Raw genomic sequence first — 17,347 nt, forward strand, 5'->3', positions numbered from 1 at the left:
TACCCAGGAAGTCTCTTTCCAGTTCCATATCTGGACAATATTTTTTGAGATTTGCTTTTATGAAGAAAACAGGCATTTCTTTTTAGCAGATACAATTTTTTACCACCTGCATTTTCCCTTCCTGAATGACATTTTGGCAGATGTGTAGCAGTGATCCAGCAACGGAAGAGAGAGAAAGAATTTTCTGTTCATTAGGGTAGAAGTCAGTGTATTCATCATCCAATAAATATTTACTAAGGCCAGTTGTTTCTAGCAATATGGCAAACTTCTTATTCAGAAAGATTTCTCCTGAGAAAACAAAACAAAGAATTCTGGATGAAATATAAAAAGCATCTATTTATTCATGTTTGAGCTGGCAGAAACTAAGTGAAAATCTGTGAGCGCAAAAGAGAAAATATAAGAAAGTCAGGATTTGCAGGGACACATGAGCACTGGACCTGGAGTTTACCTCCGAGGACTCGTGGATTCCTGGGGGCCCAGAGTTGGGGTTGGATTAGTTACCTATGCAGGACATGAGAGATCAAACCTGGAACCTTAAGCAGGTTGGGATTTTGGAACCATGATTGACTCATATTACTGACTCCCCCCAAGGGAAACATTATCAGTGGTTAAACAAGAGGAAGAAAAAAAGCCTACAGAGGGAGCAGGCCAAGAAATGTATCAGACTTGGCCTTGGCCCTAGACAGGCAGAAAAAGATACAAAATGTTTCCTGAGAATTTCTAACCACCTGTGTGTGTCAGACAAAAAATTCACATTACATATATAACAACAAAAAGTCCTGTCTAGAGAGTACAATTTAATCCAGATATCAAAGAATTTCTCCAGATAAATATCCAAGAATCATGCGCTCATGATGAAAATCACTAAACAAATACAAAATAAGCCACCATGAATGCGAACCACTATGAACGGTAAAACACAAACTACATACCTAACCAGACCTACAGAAACACTAGGCTTGTCAGGGACAAAATGCAAAATAAATGTACTTAATATGTTTAAAGAAATAAAAGAGCAAGTGAAAAGTATAATGAAGGGAGCATCAAACATGAAGAAAGGTGCCATCAAAATTTTAAAGAATCAAATAGAACTTTTAGTAGAAATAAAAATATGATAATTGAAATTAGGATCTCTCTGAATCTGTTAGCCTATTAGACACAAATGAAGAGAAAGTAAATAAACTGGAAGATAGAGCTGGAGAAATTGTCCAGAAGCCAGCATCAGTGTGAGAGAGACTATGAATTAGAAATATAATTTTAAAAATATAGAAAATGTAGAAAAAAGAAGTTCCAACAGATACAAGCATTTAACACTTTTAGGCCCTGGGTTTTGCTCTAAAAATAGGGCTCTAAAAATAATCAAAACAGACACAGCCTCTGAACTTTCAAACATGCAATCTAGATGGAGAGAGCTAAAATAAACAGATACTGAGACACAACTAGAAATGCAGTCAGTCTGCCAAGGTAATGGGAGCTATGAAACCACTTAACAGGCGGCCCTACTAAGTCTTGAAGGTCTGAGAAGGCCTCCTTATGGAAATGAAACTCAGTTTTAAAACTAAAAAGGAAGCATAGATAAAAATCATTGTTTGTGATGGTGTTTGAGGAATCTGCCCCTGTGTGAGCCTTGGCTGGAGCCAGGACTCAGCCTCCTTGTGTGAGAGCTCCCCAGAAAACATTAGCTGGCCAGATGTTCCCATGCAGGACTCTTGGGTTTGTGGCAAGCGACACAAAGAAACCGGAACCATCGATGTTGCGTTTTGGCAAAGACAAAGAAAAACAAAAACATCTGCCAATCAATAATAAATGTCAGGTGCTGGAGGTGCCAGCAGGCTAACCAGACAGTTGTGGGGTGTAACTTGGCTGCAATCCTGCCTGCCTGGCTCCAAAAGCTGGTTCCCCAGCCTGCTGTAAGATTCTGCAAACTACCCCATTTCTTGCCAATTAGCTCCCTTTTTGCTAAAGTTAACAGAATCAACATCTGCTGTTTGCAGCTCAGATCCCTGGCTGGTACAATATGGACCAGAGATTAAGGGGGCCATGAGTAGGGAGTGGAGACAGGGAAAACATCCTAGCTGGGGGGCAACTTTCTCATCTCCCTGTGATGAAGGCAGACACACTCCCCATGATCATCTTCAAACACAGGTGTAACAACACCCCCCCAAAAAAATTTTACTCTATTTTGAATGATCCTCCCCTCCAGGAACATGTTGTTTGCATGTGGTTTGGGGAATAAAATGAACAAGCACCACAGATTCCAGAAATTGCTATTCTTCATACACTTGTAACAAAATTTTCAAAACCTTTAATTCATCAATGATTCCTTTTTCCTTAATAAGCTAAATTATGATACTTAGTGAAATGAATATAAGTTTTGCTGGCTAAATAGAAATGCAGTCAATGAATTATCTGGACAGCTTTTTGAAATGTGGGTCATATAAAAATAAAATAAAACAAAAGGGATTGTGCTTAATATCTAAGGAAGATAGTGGCTCAATAATTATTTTTATAAAAGATTAAATAGTATATGTTAAATTAGTCAATGTTATTTAGTATTCTGTTTCTTCATGTGCTCTTTATTGGCTCTGAGATCCTGTGTATTTATTTATTATTTCAAAATATTATTGGGGTACAAACATTTTGGTTACGTAAATTGCTCCTATATAGTTTGAGTCAAGGTGTGCCCATCCCTTAGATAGTGTACATTCTACCCATTAGGTGTGCATTTACCCATCTCTTCCTGCCCTCTCCCACCTGCTTGATTTCCAATGAATGTTATTTCCATATGTGCACAGAAGTGTTGATCAGTTAGTGCCAATTTAATAGTGAATACAAGTGGTGTTTGGTTTTCCATTCTTGTGATACTTCACTTAGAAGAATGGTCTCTGGTTCACCATTTTTTATGGCTGAGTAGTATTCCATGGTATACATACACATTTTATTAATACACTCATGTATTGATGGGCACTTGGGTTGTTTCCACACCTTTGCAATTGTGAATTGTGCTGCTATAAATATTTGAGTGCATATGTGTTTTTTATAGAATATCTTTTGTTCCTTTGGGTAAATACACAGTAGTGGGATTGCTGGATCAAATGGCAGTTCTACTTGTAGCTCTTTGAGGAATCTCCATATTACTTTCCGCAGAGGTTATATTATTTTGCAGTCCCACCAGCAGTGTAAGAGTGTTCCTATCTCTCCACATCCACATGCCAATATTTGTTTTCTTGGGACTTTTTGATAAAAGCCTTTCTCACTGGAGTGAGATTGTGAGTGAGATTGTGGTTTTGATATGCATTTCCCTGGTGATTAGAGATGCATTTTTTCATATGGTGTTTGTTGGCCATTAATCTGTGTTCTTTTGAAAAGTTTCTGTTCATATCCTTTGCACACTTTTTAATGGAGTTGTTTGATTATTTTCTTGTTGATTTTCTTGAGTTCTTTATTGATTCTAGTTATCAGCCCTTTATTGAATGTGTAGAAAGCAAATTTTTTCTCCCATTCTGTAGGTTGTCTATTCACTCTAACAGTAGTTTCCTTGGTTGTGCAGAAGCTTTTTCATTTAATTAGATCCCATTTATTTATTTTTGTTATTGCTATGATTGCTTTGGGGGTCTTCTTCATAAATTATTTGCCTAAGCTGATGTCTTATATAGGAAGAGTTTTTCCAACCTTTTCTTCTAGAGTTTTTATGGTTTCATGCCTTAGGTTTAAGTCTGTTATCCATCACGAGTTGATTTTTGTAAGAGGTAAGAGGTAGGGATCCAGTTTCAATCTTCTGCATGTGGATATCCAGTTTTCCCAGCACCACTTATTGAATATGGATTCTTTTCCCCAGTGTATGTTTTTGTCTGCTTTGTGAAAGATCAGATGGCAATATGAGGATGGCCTTATATCTGAGATCTCTTTTAAAATCAATATATAGAATAGCTTTTTGCACACCTTGTAAAACTTGGAAAATAGTTTTACTTTTAAAAAAATTATGGGGTATTATAGAAAGTATATCTTTGATTTTATAACAAGATATTTTATGCTAGCTCTTTATTCAGAAACAGTCTCTAATTATTCTTTTGTTACTGTAGAAATGCACAATTTGCTTTATGATATGGTTTTAGAAATGTATCACTATTAGTCTTAAATAACAAGTAGAAGGTTACTAGCAGAAAAAATCAGGATGGCATTCTAAGCAAAGAGAACCACAAAAGGAAATACAAATGCTTATGAGGCAGAAGGGGGAAAGCACTACAAATCTTAGGATGACAAGTGATATTGAGAATTGAATCACTGTGTACATGGCAGGGACGAGTGAGAGATTGTTGGAGGGGGCTAATGGTGGTAATTAATCATATCCTTCTTCCTACTGTTAGTCGAGCATCAATTGAGAATTTAGGCACAGAAGTCACACGGGAAAAACACCAGCCTTATTGCTAACAAAGCTGACTGGAAGACCCAGCTTGAATGTGCATCCACAATAGGACCTTGTAATTCACTCTTTGCACATCACAGATCAAATTTGTGAATCCAGGTCTAAACTGAGCTGGACAGCAGTTGCCTTCACCACAAAGGAGAGGGGTTGCAAATGCAAGAGGTCAGTGGGGGTCCTGAGAATGTGCTTCTTCTGCCAGAACACAGGGAGTCAGGTTATAGGGAGTAGGTGGACCACACCGAGCCATTGTTCATTCTCCCAATTTCTCATCAGTCTTATATAAACCACTCCTCTCCCTTGGAGTGGGGTGGGGAGAATATGGGAGAAGAGAAAGGGTCAGTTTCTTATTTACCTGCTGGGACATAGACCCACACACACACCTCTCAGGAACAGGAGGTGCAAAGCAATAGCTAAGCTAGAATCACAGTTTGGGCCCAGATCAGTTGTCACCACAGAGTTTGGACTTGACTGTAGTCAATGGTGAGCAAGATGGGAAGGTGTTGATATGCCAGACTGCCTTTTGACTTTTGGAAATGAGATGGATGGAACTAGAAACAATAAACCTGAACTAAAGTGGTGGGGCGGGAGGAGAGATGCAGAATTTGGCACCTAAGGATAAATCAAAGGAAAAGCCTCCCTTATACTTTAGAAAAGGAATTTGGGACCATCAAATGAAACATCACTGCTAAAACTCTCTTCCAAAAAAAGAAACAATGCTTTCTGTGAAGCAAACGGAAACATTTTATATCTTTCCACTAACATATCTTTAAACATAACCAATATAGTCATAAAAAAATCATAATTTTGATGTATATATTTAATCACACAGAAAGCTGTTTGTAATACATTACAGAATGAAAATAAAATTACAAAATGAAATTTAAAATGATCACATCTTTTTATATGTATATATATAACTTGCAAGTTGTTCTAAGCTGTCAGGACCACACACAAACACAAAGAAAAGCATTCTGAAAGAACATCTATCAAAATGCTAAGAGTGGTAATCTTTTTAAAATTTTTTCAATAGAATTAGGGAATAGTACAAGTGTTTTTTGTTACATATATGAATTGTATAATGTTGAATCAAGGCTTTTAGTGCACTTGTCACCAGAAAAGTGTACATTGTACCCTATAGGTAATTTTTTTATCCCCTTCCCCGCCCTTCTGTCAGTCTCCCTCCTTGTAAGTTTTTTGTTTTTTGTTTTTTTTGAGACAGAGTCTGGGTCTGTTGCCTGGGCTAGAGTGCCATGGCGTCGGCCTAGCTTACAGTAACCTCAAACTCCTGGGCTCAAGCAATCCTTCTGCCTCAGCCTTCTGAGTAGCTGGGACTACAGGCATGCACCTCCATGCCCGGCTAATTTTTTCTATATATATTAGTTGGCCCATTAATTTCTTTCTATTTTTAGTAGAGACGGGGTCTCGCCCTTGCTCAGGCTGGTTTCGAACTCCTGACCTCGAGCAATCCGCCCACCTCGGCCTCCCAGAGTGCTAGGATTACAGGCGTGAGCCACTGCGCCCAGCCTCCTTCTAAGTTTCTAATGTCCATTATACCACTTTATGAAACATATATCTATCATTTAACACCCACTCATAAGTGAGAAAATGTGGTATTTGTTTTTCCATTTCTGAGATACTTCACTTAGAATAATGGTCTCCAATTCCATCCAGGTTGCTGCAAAAGACATTATTTCATTCCTTTTTATATCCTATTTTCTTTAAATAAGGAGCAGTAATATTTAGGTGGCAAGCTTTTTTTAAAGCTTTTGCTTATTTCTACATATTCCTTATCTCACATATTGCTACAACAGTCAAGCATGGCTTTTGCAAACTTAAGAAAAATAATTTTTAAAAATTAAAAACAAAACACTGCATGATTTCAGCATTTTAAGGTTTTACTAGAGATTCATTCAATGTGTATTTAGCAACTTCTGTATCTATCAGGCATTAAGCTCCCTGCATGTGGCAGAGATCATCTGGCTGAGATTGGGAATATAACTCAAATAAACATTTTCTAAATACATCACTGTGCAATCCATATAACAGTAGATCAACAGATCTCACATATGTTTGTATTATTGAGCTAATAATAATGATTGAGCTAATTCTCAGTTCATTAAATAAGGAGAAAAGTCTTTAGTGTCTTTCCCTTGACATATGATTTTTGCAAATTATTTCCGAATAAGAGCGAATGTGGGGACTCACTCAGCTCAAAGGCAGCAAGAATTTGGACATTGTACAGGTGAAAATATATATGTATATATATTAATATATCACATGTGCTCTTTCTTGAACACGCAGATTGAGCCTTCTGGAAGGAAGCTAGTGCTAAAAGTGTGGGCAGCTTTAGATTCGGTCTAAATTCAGTTCTTTACTCCACCACTGACTGTGCAATCTTAAGCAAGTTCTTTAACTTCTATAAGACTCAGTTTACCCATTTATAAAACAGGGATAATTATCTCATACTGTTACAGAAGAGATTAAATGAGAACTTGCATGTGAAGACAAAATATTATTAGAGTTTATAAAACATGAGTGCCTTGAACGTTAAACTCATGTGCATTTTCATTCTCAAATCATGGTAGGAGTTGCGGGGGAAGGGGGTGGTCCTTGTAAAATGTAACACAAACGAAGGAAGCAAATGAGAGAAGCAGTCATGTCTTTAAGGTGGCCAGACAGAAAGGCATTTGCAACCAAACAGTGCAGGCAAGAGTCTGGGGGCTTTTCTTTCCTTTACCCAGAAAGATGCCACAATTAGCTGATGAAATAAAAGAGTGGGGCAAAAAAGATGTAAAAAGAGGGAGACTATAATAAAAACACCACTAGCATCACCAAAATTAAAGGCAGTAAGTTTCCATGAGTGGCACCCTTCCTAGTATCTGGCCAAAAGTAGACTGTCCAAATATGTTTACTCTGCTAATGAGAGCAGATTGAGATATTCTTTCAAGAAGGAATTTTGCAATAAAATTCAAGAATCTCGTGTAAATTCAGTAATTCTCTATCTAGGAATATATTCTAAGTAGGGGGAAACTCAAAGATTTACTGAATATATGTGTTAAACAAGCACTTATAATTGGGAAAATGGAAATAATCGAATATACAGTAGTAGAAAATTGTTAATTATTAAATAGATGTAATACATCCATATGGTGGAATATTACACAATCACAAAAACTGAGTGGGAGGCAAGAGCACAGAAGGAAATGCCTACTGTGCACTGTGTCTTTCTTGGGGTGCACACTTCTACAGCCAGGGCTCAGGCTCCCTTGTTTTCACAGCATTCCCTTCTCTCTCCCGTTTTTTTTCCTACCACAACCCTTCATATACATTTTTTCTGCTTTTTTTTTGTTCATTTATTTATCCTAGTAACAGCCCCTACCTCCTTCTTCTTCTAATTAATTTTGATCAGTAGATACATTTTAAAGCAGTTTTTCATGACTTTGAAAACAAGGCAAAGATTGTGCATATGTACATGCAGGCACACGCGCTTGCACATGCTGCGCCCATATAAAAATATGCAACTAACAAGCAACAGTGATGGACTCTGAGGAGAACACAGGAAGACCAGAAAACTGGACTAAAGGGAGACCTCATTTCATGGTTATTCTTTGGGTGATGATTTGAAATACTATGAACATCATGTTAGTCTGGACTGCTATAACAAAAATCACGGATCCAGTGGCTTGTAAACAGCCAGAATTTATTCTCTCACAGTTCCAGAGGCTGGGAAGTCTAAGATGGAGGCACTGGTGGAGTCGATGTCTGGTTAATGGCTGCTTTCTGGTTTCCAGATGGCACCTTCTTGCTGTGTTCTAATATGACAGAAGAGATGAAGGTTCTCCCTCAAGCCTCATTTGTAAAATCACTAATCCTATTCATGAGGGCTCCATCCTCCTGACCTAATCACCCCTCAAAGACCCCCAGCTCCTAATACTATCATTTCAACATACAAATTTGAGGGGGACACAAATATTCAGTCTATAGCAAACATGGACTATCCAGTCAATATAAAATAAATATATATCACAAATGATGGAATGTAGAACTAATCTGATAGAATATGATCTTTTTTATATAAGCAAGGATGGGCCCAGAAAGATGAAGTAATTTTTCCAAGGTCACACAATAAATTAGTGGAAGTTCCAATACCAGAAGGAAGAGGCTCTAGCAGTAACAGAAACAAATTTACTGAGCACCTGGCGTTTAATTCCCTTCATAACCCTGAGAAAAACATTTTTAAAGATGACAACACTGATGCTCAGAGACATCAAGTAACTTGCTTAAGGTCACACAGCTACTGAGCAGAAGCTCAGGTTCAAACTTGATTCTGCCCTCCAACTCCCTAGTGTCTGCTTTCTGAATCTTTATGCTGCTCTGCCCCCTCCTTGTCCTGTCACCTGAATTCTGTTCTATTCATCTGCTCCATGCTCCAAGACACGATCCTCTCATTTCTTTGAGTTCACCCTTACTGATCTGTACCACCCCAAAGAGCAAATCTATAGATCCATCCAAACTTCACTTTTTTCCAAATAGAAGATATTTTCCTAAAGACAGCCTCATAAGTGAAAGCATTTTGAAAGCATTTCACATATTGTTGCTTCACAAAAAGTATTTACCATTTACAATTTTCTTTTAAACCAAAAGGCAACTCTGCCTCCTTTTACACAGTACCATTAGACTGTGGATTCACGAAACTGAGCTGTACGGACCCTTCCACACTTTATTGGAAGATGCATCAGTCAGGGCCCCAGAAGAAAACAGATGACACACTCAAATAAAGTCCTTAACAAAATATAATGAGGGGACTGTTTGCATGGGTTTAAGCAAAAAGGTATTTGAGAGAAACCACAGAAGAAGGTCAAGCTCCCTGGGTTAGCAACAGCAGGGAGACATTACAACCCATTGGCATGAAGAGACAAGGGAGAGAGCAGTTAATGTACCCCAGTAGAAAATGGGCGTTCTGTTGCTGCCATTGCAGCCCAGCTGGGAGGAAGTCGGGGACATGAATACTACAGTATCACTCTCCTACTTTCTGATTTCTTCTGCAGATACTGCCATTGGCCTAATCCAGCCAAAAACGAAAGAGCCCATTAGGGAACACCTGGAAGGGCGTGGAGTGAGGTGGCAAGGAGTAGAAAGTTGATCTGGAAAGGTATACAGAAAATACCCCATATGATCTCTGCTGATGTAGCACCATAACTTAACTCAGCGGCCATTCCCTCTGCTGACTGGCTGCTGTGTACCACTAACCTGATTACTGACTTGTACACAAGCCTTTCTGTGGTCCTGAAAAATCCTCCAGATCCTGTGCTGACCACCCTGAGCTGCAGACTTCTCCACCCTGGCTTTAACAGCACAATTGGAAAACATGGAAATGACTGTGTGTAAAACAATTCCCAAATTCTGTCCATTATAACCTTGACACCTCCTGTAAGTTCTTCCACCTGGCATCACCAGTTTCCTTAAAGTCCGAGTCCCTGAAGCTCCACACCACTGTCTCAAGAGGCACCATGCTTCCTATTCTCTGGGTCCTAACACACTTCCCATGCATAGTCTGCAAAATTCTTCAAGAATTTCTCTGGTCATTTAGCCAAGACCATCTCAACAAAAAATTCTATACCTCCTACCTTCTTGCAAAATGTGATATTTAAAATTAGCCCTTAAAAAGTCACATGAAATTTCCGTAGACAGAATCAGATTTTAACATCCTAGGCCAGCTCTCATTTGAAATGAAATCTTCCAAAGCCTGAGGGAGGAAAAGTGAGCTGTAATGGAGAGCAACCCGTATTAGAAATAAAGAGACTTGTCACAGTTCTGCTACTGAGTAGCTGAATGACCTTGGAGAAGATACATAAGCCTGAATCGATCCTCATAAATATGAGGTGACTGAATTAAATGACCCCTCAAAACCCACAAAATGTGAGAATTCTATAGTTTTAAGAATCTTTGTAAATTAAAGAACCCTGAAAATGGGGAGGATGAACCTATTTGAGAAGGAATTAAAATTTCCCACATGTAACCAATGGAGCCTGAATCATCTCTGGGAGAAAAAAAGTTCCTTTCCTAAGTGTTGCCCCTTTCTCAGGAGAATGAACTCCTGCTCAAGGTTTTCTTCAGAGCAATTTTAACGTCCTTATTCCTCAGGCTATAGATCAGCGGGTTGAGCATGGGCACCACAGTGGTATAGAACAAAGAGGACACTTTGCTCTGGTTCATAGGTAAAAGAGAAGAGGGTTTGAGGTACACAAATGCCCCTGACCCAAAGAAAAGAGAAACCGCAATCATGTGGGAGCTGCAGGTGCTGAAGGCTTTGGACCTGCCCTCGGTAGAACGAATGCGGAGGATGCTGGAGAGGATGAGGGCATAAGATATGAAGATGGTGACTGTGGGCACACCGATATCAATGCCCACAACGACAAAAACCACCAGCTCATTCACACGGGTGCTGGTGCAAGAGCGTTCGAGAAGGGGAAGGATGTCACACATGTAGTGGTTGACGAGGTTGTGAGCACAGAAGGTCAGACTCACCATGCATGCTGTGTGGGCCATGGCCCCAGCAAACCCCATCCCATAGACACCCAACAAAAGGAGCAAACACACCTGGGGAGACATGGTGACCGTGTACAACAGCGGGTTACAGATGGCGACATAGCGGTCATACGCCATCGCCGACAGGATGAAGGACTCAGAGACGACAAAGAAAAGAAAGAAGAAGAGCTGAGTCATACACCCAGCATAGGAGATGATGTTCTTCTTTGAGACAAAACTCATCAGCATTTGGGGGGTGATGACACTGGAATAGCAGAAGTCTATGAAGGACAAATTATAGAGGAAAAGGTACATAGGGGTGTGCAGGTGAGAGTTCAGCCCAATCAGGGTTATCAAGCCCAGGTTCCCCACCACGGTGACCACGTAGACACCTAGAAACAGGCAGAAGAGGGGGATCTGGAGTTCTGGCTGGTCCGTTAAGCCTGCGAGGATAAACTCTGTCACAGAGGAGGAGTTCCCAGCAGCCATTCTCCTTTAAGGCCTTCTGTAGGGACAAGGGGAAAGAGCCATTTAGAGAGAGAGAGAGAGACCACTGCTACCTTCTCCGTCACCTCCCCCATTCTTGAGAGTCAGATGCACACAGAGAGATCCTGAACTTCAGCAGAGGGGCCCTTCCCGAGGCCCGTGTGGTTCTCACGCCCTGGTCATGCTGCCGCCGCAGGAAGGGAGGGCGCTGCTGGAAAAGACCCTCCAGGAAGAGACGCTCAGACCTTCGCGTTGATCCTTTTGTTATGTCCTTCTAACTCCAGTTTCTGCTACAGTTTACAAACACTGGAGCCAATCTCTGGGAAAAGTCCTCTCAAAGGCTGGAGCCAGCCCAACTGTGCCCAGAGAGTCTACTTCATAGTCATGGGGGACAGAGCAGAAGGGTGAGGGGTTCCCTCTCAGAGCATTAGTATCCGAGGTTGGGGACATAGGACAAGTTCAGACCGCACACTCTGATTTAGCCACTCAGCCTCTGCAGCCTGCAGCTTCAAGGATGTACCTTTTGGTCCAGCTCTTATCTTCCTTTGTTCAGACAGACTGTCTGCAGAGCTGACGGATGAAAGACCTGCACAGACCCCTCTGCTCCCAGTGCTGACTGCAATACCAGAGCCCGGGCTGCCTAGAACTCTTTCTGAGCCAGCGAACATACCTGACGGAGGTTTGCCCTGAGGCTTTTCTCCAGTTTGCAGAAGGGAGACAGCATTCCCACCTGTCATCAGTGACAGCTGGTGACAGGAGATAGAGCAGTTTTATTCTGAGTTTGGAGATCTGGGGACCTGATTAGAAGTAGAAAGCCAAAGTCCCTCTGGGATCAGAGCCCTAGTTATTATCTTTTTTAAAAAGGAATTTTTGCTTATATACCCTTGATAATATTTGGAAACATTAAAATATGTGTTCAATTAACATCTACTTAGTAATATGAAACACTGTGCAATAATAAGTAGTTTATAAAATAAAATTTATCACTTATTAAGCACTTAATGTATGCCTAACACTTTTTCCCTCCTAGCAGAAAAAAAATAATTATACACTGACCTCAACATACCAGGATCCAATACCATTTTTAATTTAATATTTCATTTTAATTCTACCCCAAATCCTATCAGCGGGGTTTTATCTCCTCCATTTTAGATATAAAGTAATGCCCACTAGGTTAAATCACAAAGGCCGTATTAAACCTTGGTCCATCTTACTCCCGGTCTGGTGTTCTTGTGTTTTAGTTTCTCCCAATGGGAGACAATGAAGTGTATAAAGCACAACCCTTGCCTTCAAGGACCTGAGGATGTCTTCAAAAGGATAACAGAACTCACCTAACTAAATATGCAAAAGAATGTGAGGCAGAAAAGGCAAAAATAAAACGTTATGCCAGTTGCCAGAGGGCATTCGACATCGCACTTACATTTCAGTTCATCACTGGAGTTGCACAATACCAGTCCAGAGGACAAACCAACCTGTCTTTGGAGGAATTTGAACTTGACAGTAAAGAATAATCCCCATGGGTTCAGAACAGTTTTCTCTAAAATTGCTAAATTTTTGGAAATCCCCTCCATGGCCCTGTCCCTCGCCCTCGCTCCTTCCAGTATTACTCAGCTCTCCTCAGGCTCCCAGGCCCTCGTACTGAGCCTGCGGGCCTTAAGGCCTGACTCCCCTTCCTCCCACCGGACATCTGTCTCTCTGCTTTGCTTCCTTTGCTCCTTTCCTGACTCCTCTCTCTCATAATAAAAAGTTATCCTCTCCGTGTCCCATCCTCTCAGACCCTTGCTTGAACTCAGTGACAGCTAATTCTCACTCTTGGAGCCCCACAGGTTTGGATCAATATTAAAAAAATCATAGGCCGGGCGCGGTGGCTCACGCCTGTAATCCTAGCTATCTGGGAGGCCGAGGCGGGCGGATTGCTCAAGGTCAGGAGTTCAAAACCAGCCTGAGCAAGAGCGAGACCCTGTCTTTACTATAAATAGAAAGAAATTAATTGGCCAACTGATATGTATATAAAAAATTAGCCGGGCATGGTGGCGCATGCCTGTAGTCCCAGCTACTCGGGAGGCTGAGGCAGAAGGATCGCTCGAGCCCAGGAGTTTGAGGTTGCTGTGAGCTAGGCTGACGCCACAGCACTCACTCTAGCCTGGACAACAAAGTGAGACTCTGTCTCAAAAAAAAAAAAAAAAAAAAAAAATCATTTCATCCTGTGGTTCATACACCTGACTGCACACCTGAATTAGATGATTATATACACACTAAAAGCACAGATCCTGCTGCCCCCAAGCCAGACATCATAAAGCAGAATCTCCAGGGTTGGAGTTTTATAATCTGTGTTTCTCTTCTAAGTCGGCCCCTATTGACCTGGATATTTAGCCAGGCTTGGGATTCACTGATCTGATCCTTCCACCTTATATTTTCCAGAAGGAACAATCAAGGCCCAACCAGTCACAGAGCTGATTGGTGGTAGAAGTCTGGAATAAAACCTGGTCTCCAACCTTTCGATGACATTGTCTAGGAGAAGCTCACCTGGCCTTTAGTTTGGCTGGAATGCAAAGTGCAAGTAAGGGACATAGTTGGGTATCAGGCCTGGAACAGCACCCCAGGTCCCTACTGGGGAGAGACATGAAGATCATGACAGGAATTATGTATGCAGTGTGAATCCATGGGATATAGTAAAGGAAAGTGACATGGCCAGAGCTGTGCTGAGGGCGACCAATTACTTTACTGGGCTATTGAGTGCTGATGATGTGATGCAATGTTCTCTCCGCCCCAAGTGTTATGTTTAACTCGTCATTCATGATGCCTTCACACAAAGCACTAGCAATAAGGTAAGACACAAATTTTCATAGCAAATAATAGGTAAATGGAACAAAAGGCCTAAGTTTTTTTAACACAATTACAAATCACATAATGCTGGCCCTGCCTTGTAGCTGTGTTGTCTTCTGCCCACTATTCTGAACATTTTCACCAAGCCCTGAGTTCAAGTGCTGTCACCAAGCTCTCTGTGTGAACATCTTTAAGGCCTCATTTTATATAACTCGGCCTGGCTACTGTCACTGCATCAGCAAGCTGCATCTAGCTGAAGTCAAACAGCACTGTTCCTTGGGTACCGCTATCTCCTGCCTTCAGCCTGAGGGTGTCTGTAGAATGTGGAGTGTCTGTGAGAAGCCTCTCAGCCATTCCCGTGCTCGTGCAAACCTGGAGTGTGAAGGAGTTAACGCCCCTGGGAGCCAGTGGGTAAAAAGCTCCCCGTCTCTGTATCTCTAGTAGCTCATTCCTCATAGTATCTCGAAGGGCCTCAGAAGGATCCATCCCAAATTTCCCATTACGGTAACCAATATCCTACCTGTGGATTGTTTTTCCATCATCTCCTATTTCACATTTCCTCTTCCCTGGAATCACTTTTAAAAATAAGTTGCCTGCACACAAATCCTTGCCTCCAGCACAGAAACCCCAGCTAGGCTACCCCTAAAACAGTGTTTGGAGCAGGTGTGAACAAAATATTGCTTACTCTGGCTGAGAGGAAGCAGCCTCACCCAGTGGAGTTTGAGTCCAGGTCAAGAAACTGATAGTTCTTATGAAACTGCATATGAACCACTAAATACATTAAGTATCTGCAATCCCACATTTACAGAGGGTTTTTATGTCTCGAGGATGCCCTGTCAAAAAGCTGAAATGCCAGGAGTACTTTGTCCCTAGATTTCCTGCTGCTCTACTCACAACGTATTGCTGTCCCTGATCATCCCCATACCCCTGAGAACTATGGCAGATGCTAGTGAGGTTTATTCACTTTCATATCCTTAGAACCAAATAGCTCACAAAATGTTTATTACTCTCTGATTCTCAATCTCCTCATCTGCAAATGGGGATAATGACGATAATCCACAGGGTTGTTGTGAGGTTTATGTTAAATCATGAGAGTGAAAGAGCCCAGCACAGAGGCTGGCTCATGGAAAAGCCTTGATAAATGTTGAAATATACATAAAAAATATATAAAATGTATATGATTTAGGGAGGTAATGAGAAAGGCAAAATCTTGCTAAAAGCTGGATGAGCCTGAAAGAGGCAAGCAGGGTCTGTTGTACAGAAGAGGGGGAAAGCCAACAGGGGTGAGAAAAGTTTTGGAACAAGACTTTCTTCTTCAAGACTTTCTCCAAGGCCCACATCTCCAACATAACCTAATCCACAGGCAGCCTCAGGGGCCCTGAGTATTTCACCCTGTCCCTCCTTCTGTCCTAGCCCGAATGCCTATTGTTCAAATATTCGCGTTATACCACTCCACAAAGGCCAAATTATGAAGTCAGGTGAGGGTTCCTTTGCAGCCACCTATCTTCTCTTTCTGTGCCCACATCTAGTCTCAGTAAAAATTCTTCTTCCCCAAACATTCACAGTCTTAATGCTTGCTCTACCTTTAGTTCTTTGTCAAAACCAGTTCTCAGGAAAAACCTCACAAATTCATCAACACGCAGTTGACTAAAGACTGTTAGGGATTAACCACGTTCTACACCCTCTTCCAGGCATTTTTTAAAAAATGAAGACAATACCTTCAGCCAAAAAAAAAAAAAAAAATAGATCTTTAAGTAAAGTTTCAATAGCACTCAGTCAATGACAGAAGCATTTTGGTTGGGTTAAGGCAGCTGGAGTCATCATGCAGTGGGTTCGTATTCAGGACCATGTTGGCAGCTACATGACCTCCACATCACAAGCTAATTACAGCCCCTCTATCAATCCAGTGTGTGTGTGTGTGTTTGAGTGTGTGTGTGTGTGTGTTGTGTATGAGCGTTGGGTGACATTTGCACGTACCCCAGTGCTTGCTATTTCTCCACACGTGGAATATATTTTAGTCACTGCTCAGCGACAAGAGGCCTCAAGTGTAAATCTTAACACTTAGAAATTTGCCATTGCCTTGGTGATTAGAATAAACCCAATCCCCGCTCTCATTCCCGCTGTTGTCAAATTACAATTAAAGAAAATAAATCATTATTACAAACCTGAAAGGAGCCCCATAGGAAAAGGTGCTCCTTGGGGCACAGAAAGCAAAGACTCCAGCTTCATTAGAAGTTGACTTTTCCCCACGAGCCTCAGAGGATTCTTGTTTAGATGATGGAACAACCAAGAAAAGTTCTTCTGGGATAATGTCACTTTAAAGCCTGTTGCCATGGGAACTATGTTTCAAAATCCTCTCAACTGGGGCTTGACTAAAGTCATGTTCCCTGAGGAGCAGATGAAGCCCAAGCAGGAAGCAGTGTAGGAAGAACTATTCTTAACTCTGTTCCTTTTGTTGCAGAACTGCCCTCTTTCCAAAACTTGAATTTCTGTATAGTGATTCTTTGTTTTATTTATTTCTATTTTTTTGTCTTTGTAAAGTTACATTGTATTTGTGCCATTTCATGTGTGAAATGTAAAGGCAGTACAATGTCTCTCACACATGTACATTGACCCTCAGACTTCTACTGGCATGAGGTTGGCCCCAATTGTACTGACCATCACCACACACCAAGCACCAGTTTTGTAAGAAGTCACAGAATGTGACCCAAGACAAAGATGGAACTGAAAGGTCTTCATTTGAAATGGCTTTCATTAGCTCCTGAGAAACTAAATATCAGGATTCTGCATTATACTTAATCTCAATTTACTTTTATTATTTTCTTTTTTTAATTTTTTATTGCAGCATATCACAGGGGTACAAATGTTTAGGTTATGTATATTGCCTTTGCCCCACCCAAGTCAGAGCTTCAAGCGTGTCCATCCCCCAGAAGGTGTGCACCACACCCATTAGATATGTATTTAACCATCCCCTACTCCCCTCCCATCTGCCCAACACCCAATGAATGTTATTACTATACGTGCACTTAAGTATTGATCAGTCAATACCAATTTGATGGTGAGTACATATGCTTGTTTTTC

At 41.0% G+C, this 17,347-nt stretch overlaps 2 protein-coding genes across 2 annotated transcripts in view; one reads left to right on the top strand and one right to left on the bottom strand.

The window, feature by feature from the left end:
• The window catches only part of SPA17 (sperm autoantigenic protein 17), a 306,364-nt gene that overhangs the window by 34,455 nt on the left and 254,562 nt on the right, over nucleotides 1-17,347 (top strand). The gene's annotated exons all lie outside the window — the stretch shown is intronic.
• On the bottom strand, nucleotides 9,626-11,679 carry LOC105864550 (olfactory receptor 8B8). Its single transcript, XM_012752492.2, has one exon. The coding sequence runs from the start codon at nucleotides 11,441-11,443 to the stop codon at nucleotides 10,508-10,510; it is 936 nt and encodes a 311-aa protein (XP_012607946.1). The 5' UTR covers nucleotides 11,444-11,679; the 3' UTR covers nucleotides 9,626-10,507.

Source organism: Microcebus murinus, chromosome 4 (genome assembly GCF_040939455.1).
Source record: "Microcebus murinus isolate Inina chromosome 4, M.murinus_Inina_mat1.0, whole genome shotgun sequence".
NCBI classification, from domain to species: domain Eukaryota; kingdom Metazoa; phylum Chordata; class Mammalia; order Primates; family Cheirogaleidae; genus Microcebus; species Microcebus murinus.

What these genes read in the sequence shown, in the direction of transcription:
- LOC105864550 (XM_012752492.2), bottom strand. Translation starts at nt 11,443, where the DNA reads ATGGCTGCTGGGAACTCCTCCTCTGTGACAGAGTTTATCCTCGCAGGC.